General features: G+C 38.4%; 1 protein-coding gene across 1 annotated transcript; it reads right to left on the bottom strand.

The window, feature by feature from the left end:
• Window positions 1-1,067: 1,067 nt before the first annotated feature.
• LOC141630088 (uncharacterized) lies at window positions 1,068-2,552 on the bottom strand. Its single transcript, XM_074442965.1, has one exon. The coding sequence runs from the start codon at window positions 2,550-2,552 to the stop codon at window positions 1,068-1,070; it is 1,485 nt and encodes a 494-aa protein (XP_074299066.1).
• Window positions 2,553-7,670: the final 5,118 nt, after the last annotated feature.

The following is a 7,670-nucleotide window of genomic DNA, read 5'->3' as shown; positions in this document are numbered from 1 at the left end:
AATTAAATAAATCCTATTTAACAAATTGACTAGTAATATAAAATTACTTTCTCATAAAATGGTCATTCAATTACTAGTTAGTATAATTCACAATATCTTGTAATTATAACTAACTTATCATTCTCATCTCGCGTGTTTCGCAAACACCGATTAATTTTAGTAATATAACTTCTTAAATTACTAAATAAAATCTCATTTAATCACATTATAACAAGATGTCATTTTCTCTCTTATAATAATAATTTGTTCACATATATTCAAATTGTTCATACAAACAAATGGATAAAAGAGAAAAAACCCTAATGAGATGTTAATGCGCATTAATTTCGATCTTTGATCTGATTTTCAAGCTAATGGCTAGGAAATCAGTGCATCAGAAGCAGCGTGAGATGACTTTAAGAGGACGTAGTATTCATGTAGCAGCAGAATCATCATCGCCTGGTGAAGAGATAGAGGAAACAAATGATATAACAAACCCTAATGAACATCAAGCAGGCCCGGATGGTGAGAATGCAGTGAAGACCAAAAATATTAATGAAATAACAGGAATTCCTGAATTGGAAGTATAAACTGAGGATGAAGAAGAGGATGTGGAAGAAATAGAGGACGAGGAGGAAATAGTACAAGAAACGGTAGAACAGAGCAATGATATTCCAGATGAGGATCCTAAAACAGAGCATGAGGATTTGATGCAGATTGAACAAGAGGATGTCGAGGAGGAAATTGAATATTGGAAGCAGGTTGTTGTGTGCTATATTCTAGGTGCAAATCCTCCATGGGAGGTGATTGAAGGATTTATTAGGAGAATATGGACTAAATTCAATATTGATAAAATCTCTTTTATGTCAAATGGTGTGTTCTTGGTTCGTTTCAAATCAGTTGAAATGAAGGACAAGTTTTTAAACTCGGGATATTATATGTTTGACAATAAACCTATGATTGTGAAGTCTTGGACAAGGGATTTAGAGATGAAAAAGGAGGACCTGAGAAGCCTCAAATTCTGCAGCCAGCAACTGAGTATCAGTGGGATTCTTTCCAATTTGTTCCTGCAAATCATGAACCTGTCTCTAAAGTCTGCTTGTTGAATGCTCAATATCATTATATCCCTCTTTGTTCAACTGTTTCAAAGCTGGTTTCAAATGTTTGAGGTTTTTAACTAGCCTGAACATGCTAGTACCCATCAACCCCTTATCCCAATTGCTTCTGACAGTATGCAGGAGCTCCCTTACTTCTCCCCACATGTTGAAGTACTTAAAGCATCGTTTTCTTTGGGAAATTTTAGAGCTACTAATAATACAAGGAGTATGATCCATGAGTCCCTCAGGCAAAAAATGAGTATAAAGATCAGGGAGATGATCACACCAGTCCTTATTAACCAGGAACCTATCAATCCTACAATATATCCTCTCCTCAGGTTTTTGTTTGTTATTCCAAGTAAAAAGAGACCCAGTAGCATCAATATCAATGACACCACAATCTGCAACACAATGCCTGAATGGCTCCATCTCACTTGAGGGAGTGTTGCCTCCCACCCTTTCTCCAGCAGATAATACACAATTAAAGTCACTAGCAATAGCCCAAGGACCACTGACCTGACTAGCAATTCTCCTTAAATGATCCCATAAAGGAGCCCTATCAGTAATAGAGTTGAAAGCATAGACCATTGTCATATAGAAGATGCTTCTAGTCTCAACAGATTCAACCCTCATATGAATGAATTGTGCATTATACTCTAAGAATTGTACCTTCACAGCTTGAGGTTGCCACAAAATACAGATTCTCCCACCATTGTGGTGTCCATTATTAGTTGATATGCACCAATTATTGAAGCTATTTACAACTCTCTTCAGAACCCTACTCTTTATTTTTGTTTCTAAAAGACCAAACAATCTAATGTCTTGATTCTGTAAGAAATAATTTATTGCTTTTTGTTTTCCTACTCTATTCATACCTCTCACATTCCAGAAACCTATCTTATCCATTTGAAATTTTTGGTTGAGGACTGTTACCATTTTCAGCACCACTTCTTCTGGAGGGGATGAGACCACCTCCTTGTATGAATGTGCACCAAATGAGTCAGAGCTATATCCACCACCACTGTAATCATGTCTCTGCAACTGAACTAGTTTTTTAATTGGAGTTATATGCCTAGCTTCTGTATTCTGAATAGGGTTTTGTAAACTCCCAGATGGAATGGCAGGAGTAGGCACAGAAGCCTTCTTCACCACAGGTCTCCAAACCAGCTGAGTTTTCTGCCCCTTCTTTTGATCATTCTTCCTGTAATCTGCCTCCATATGTCCCATTCCCATACATTTTTTGCACTTAACTAGTCTCCATTCATATTCTACCTCAATTTGAATCACAGTACCAGTCTCATCTTTGAATCTTACCTTTTCAGGCAATTCCTGATCCACCATAAGAACTGCCATCACTCTAGCATAGCCTAACCTTGTTTTTTCCTCAGTAGCAACATCACTCTTGACGTACTTGCCTACCAACGAGGTTATTTTAGGCAGTCCTTTGCCCCAAAATTTCAGAGGAAGATTATGCATTCGAATCCATGCAGGAACCGAACTTTGCAAACTTTTTTCATAATTTCTAGGTATAAAATCATTTTTGAATCCTTTGCAGCATAAGTTACTTTGATTTGATTGGCAATTATGAGAGAGTTAGTTTTTACCTTTAGATGCTGCACACCAAGATCAATACTTAACTTGAGTCTAGCTATGAGAGCCTCATATTCAGCTTCATTGTTTGTAGCTTTTAATTCACAGCTAACTGCCTGGGCTATCATATCGCCCCGTGGCGATTTTAGTACTAATCCTAGGCCAGTTCCCCTTATGTTTGTTGCACCATTAGTGTATAAAGTCCATTCCTGGTCTGATTTTGGGTGTCTAGTTGGTTTACCTCTTTGATTAGGCCAGGTTCTTGGTTAGGACTGAAATCAACCACAAAGTATGCTAAGGCTTGAGATTTTATTACCGACCTGGGTTTGAAGGTTATATCATAAGTGCTATGCTGGAATGACCATTTGGCCATCCTGCTTGACAATTCAGGCTTTTTTAGGACATATTTGATGGGTAGGTTGGTCCAGACTATTATGGGGTGACATTTAAAGTAAGGACGCAACTTGGTACATGACATTATTAAGGCTAAACCATATTTTTCAAGTATACCATACCTCATCTCAGCATCCAAAAGACTCTTAATACTTACATAGTAGACGGGGTGCTGTTGACCTTCTACTTCTTTAACTAGGACTGCACTTACTGCTGTCTCATTGACTGACAGGTATACTGCCTGGGGCTCTCCTTTGTCTGGCTTGGCCAGTAAAGGTGGAGAATAAAGGTAAGATTTTAAATCTTAGAATGCTGCTTCATGTTCAGGGGTCCACTGAAATTGCTTGTTTTTTCTGAGCAAGTTATAAAATGATTTACGCCTTTCAGAAGACCTGAAAATAAATCTTTTCAGGGCTGCGACTCTTCCTGTTAGTTTCTGGATATCTTTGACAGACTTTGGTGATTCGAATTCCAGTAAGGCTTTTATCTGTTCAAGGCTGGCTTCGATTCCTATTTTTGTCACTATATATCCCAGGAACTTTCCTGCTGAAACGCCAAAGTTGCACTTGGTGGGGTTGAGTTTCATGTTGTATTTTTCTAGGATTTGAAATGCCAATTCTAGGTGTTTCACATGAAGTTCTGGTTTTATTTTATATCTGACTATCATGTCATCAATATAAACCTCCATGGTATCCTCAATATGATCTTTGAACATCATGTTGACTAGACGTTAGTAAGTTGCCCCTGCATTCTTCAAGCTAAATGACATTGCTGTATAACATTATATGCCTCTTTAAGTGGTGAATGCAGTTTTCTCCTGGTCAGCTGGATGCATCTTGATCTGGTTGAATCCACTAGAGCCATCCATAAATGTCAACATTTCATGTCCTGCAGTTGCATCCACCTCTGCATCAATGTGTGGCAATGGGAATGGTTCTTTTGGACAGGCTATGTTCAGGTTAGTGTAGTCTACACAGACCCTCCATTTGCCACTCTTCTTTTGTACTACCACCACATTGGCCAACCATTCAGGATACATGACTTCTCTAATCATGCCCATATCCAGGAGTTTGTTCACTTCTTCGTTGATGACTGTATTACGTTCAGGAGCAAATTTGCACCTCTTCTTCTGCACATGCTTGAAAGTTGTGTTAATATTGAGCATATGAGTAATAATATCAACATGAATACCAGTTATATCAAAATGTGACCAGGCAAAACAGGAAGATTTTTTTCTTAAGAAAGCTTACCATTTCTAGTCTGATAGAGTTAGGAGCGTCAGAACCTACCAGTACATACCGGTCAGGATACTCAGGATCTAGAATTACCTGATCGATTTTCATTTGGGATGGTGCCACATAGGTAATTTTGACAGGGTACTGTAGTTGTTATGCGAGAGACTTAACTGCCTTGGAAGGCTTCAGAGCCTCTGAATAACACTCCTGGGCCGCTTTCTACTTACCTTTGTTGTTGCTATCCCCCAATCAGTTGGTATCTTGACACATTGATGGTATGTTGAGGGAATAGCCTTCACGTTGTGGATCCATGATTTTCCCAAAATTGCATTGTAGGAAGACAAGAAATCCAAGACTCCAAATCTTTCATAGGATGCAACACCTTCAACATACATTGGCAGATAGTGTAACACCCCTAAAGTGTCTTACCTAGGCCTACCTTAGTTAATGGGAGTATTATCATCTCGGTTACTCGAGGTAGTATGCATCAAAGATACCATAATGAAACAAGAATGTAAATGAATAAGGTTTAACCGAAATTACATGATCCAAAATTCTCAACTAAAAGTAAAGTACAACTCAAACCACTAGCTATGTAAAGTCTACTAAATAACAAAGGAACCAAAACATGTGATAAAGTCGTTGGTGCTCATCCAATCCCGTAAAAAAGCTCACAAATCAACACCTGCTAGATTCACTGCTTCCCATTTGTCAGAAATATCAAATGGTTCACCACCGGTTTTGAAAACGTTTAAGGATCAATACATTTACTCAATTAATTACAACAAACACAAGAATAACAAAGCAATGCCACTCAATCAGTAATCCACCATCTCCAAACTCCAAGATCCACAAAAGGCTCTCATCGCAATGAGTAGCCGGGTTCCCATCTCAATATTTAACCCACCCTAGCCATTGCCAAACCGCAGCGTGGACATCAAATTCCCGCTCATCGCAACGAGCGAACCCAAGCTCATTAATGTTCAAATCCCCCTTACGACGGGAGTCACAAGGGGCAAAACAAGGGGGTGAAACCATCTCTCGATATGGCTCACAATATTCAATCCAAAACCTCCAACTTCACAAACACCATATCACAAAACACAAGATAATAATCAACAATTACTCAATCAATAACACCCAAGCAACTAATTGCATAAACATACTGTGTAGGGAAGACCTACCTTATTCTCGAACTTCTAAGCAAATCACAAAGATAGGCTAGAATCGTTCCTTTACAAAGTCCTCACCTAAACAATGATAAGCAAGCAACACCAAATCAAGATCTACTACTAATCAACCAATTCACTTAAATAATCCAAATTAGGGTTTACATAAACCTCTAACAACGATAAATAAAACTAATTAGCGATACTAGAAACTTACAAATGCGATTGACACAAGGAATGCGAAATCCAACGAACAAAATGCTAGATCCTTGCTTGGTAGATGATTAGAGTGATTAGGGAGTGTTTAGAGAAATTTTTTAGGTTTATGAAAATGATTAGTGAACTGACGCTTTGTGTTTATAACTCCCAAATCATTATAATCAAATCGCGCATAAAATACCCCAGACCGGGCACTCGATCGAGTACCACTACACTCGACCGAGTGTCACCCACAATCAGTCGAGTGCCTCCATGTCAGACGCCTGACCCAAAACTGTGACACCCCCATACTCCAAGTGCCGGCAACAGGACCACTTAAGGTATGGAAACGACACCATCTCGGTTACCCGAGGCAATGATAATCATAAGACAATAAAGAAATATATTTTAAAAGTAAATACGGTTTAAGTGATTACATGTCCAAACCAAAACTGTTAAACTTGGTCGGACTGTCGAGGAGGTTTAGTTTTCGATACTTGTCGTTAGGAGCACCTAGAGCAAAACACAATTTATAACTTCACAAACAACTCTACAATTAGTAAAGAGGCAAGTAAAGGTTGGATCCCAAGGGACGGGAATTGAGATGAGATTTTCTATTGCAACTAATGGTGTCTAAGGGTGTCACAAATTGGGGTTTGAAGTAGAAGATCACTAAACTAAATAGCAATGAAAGTAAACAAGCAAGATGAATTAAAAGGGATGTAAACATATTATAAAAGATACTAGGGTGTCATGGGGTCATATGGGATTCATGGGAATTGATCATACAAACATATTCTCAAATTATAAGCAAGCAATTATTGTTGTGATGGATCGAGTTGGTTTATATCTTACAATCCTAGGAAAGTTTGGGTCCCGGAGCCGAATCGATTAGATTGTACAACACCTACAAGTCGACTTAATCTTCCCTACTCAACTATATGCATGGTCTAATGAGACTCGAGTTGGTTTATGTCTTACAATTCTCATTGAAAAGATAGGTGATGGGTAAAAAATACAAGGATTCATAGGCTCGTATTTCATCAAACATAACATGTGCATAAGTTGAGATCACAACAAGCAAGCAAATAAACTATGAAAACATATTAAATTAAGCATGAATCATCCCCCATGTTGGTTTCCCCTAATTACTCATTAACCCTGGCTAAGGAAACTACTCACTCATTACCATGTTGAACATGCTAGCAAGGTTGTCAATTATACCAACAAAGTAAAACATGATGAATAAATGAAAGTGATTAATAATAATTAAAAAGGGATTAAGAGAATTATACCTACTAATGATTCCAATAATAAAGCAAAGAATAATAGAAGTACTTGATGATAGATTGGAAGGTTGTCAATCATCCAATAATAACCCAAATAATCTTCAATTACCCAAAACAAAGGATGAAGAAAAGAGAGATTAAGGAAATGAAGCTTGTATTAAAACTTGATTAAATGTTGATTACAAGATTAAAGAGAGATTTGATTGATATTAACTACACTAGAGATTTCTAAGAAGAACATGCTAATCTAATTAGACTAATGGGGTATTTATAGTGGAGATTAGTTACATAAATTAGGGTATACTAAGGGCTTAAATGACGATTAAGTCCTTGAGGAATCGCCGGTCTCTAGAGAGACTCCGGTCTCCTTTTCGCCGGTCTTAAAAAAAAATATGCGCATCCTTCCTTGAAGCTTGTAGAAGACGAAATGGCTGTTAGAGAATCCGGGCGTCCAGGGCACGGGACAGGCGGATTCTGGTGATTCTGGACGGGCGTCCAGATGGGGAAGACGGGCGGATTTGGGGTGTTTTGGACGGGCGTCCACAGGGGGAAGACGCTCGGATTGCCCCTCTTGGACGGGCGTCTTTTGGACAATCCGCTCGGATTGCCTTACAGCTTCTTTCTTTCTTCTTTTCTTCCTTTTCCTTCATAAAATCCTTGAGGATTTCCTCGGGGATGCAAGGATCTTTTCTCATCATTGCCCATCTACTATAATATGTA

This window comes from Silene latifolia, chromosome Y (assembly GCF_048544455.1).
Source record: "Silene latifolia isolate original U9 population chromosome Y, ASM4854445v1, whole genome shotgun sequence".
Taxonomy (NCBI): Eukaryota; Viridiplantae; Streptophyta; class Magnoliopsida; order Caryophyllales; family Caryophyllaceae; genus Silene; species Silene latifolia.
This window is presented reverse-complemented; position numbering and strand designations above follow the sequence as displayed.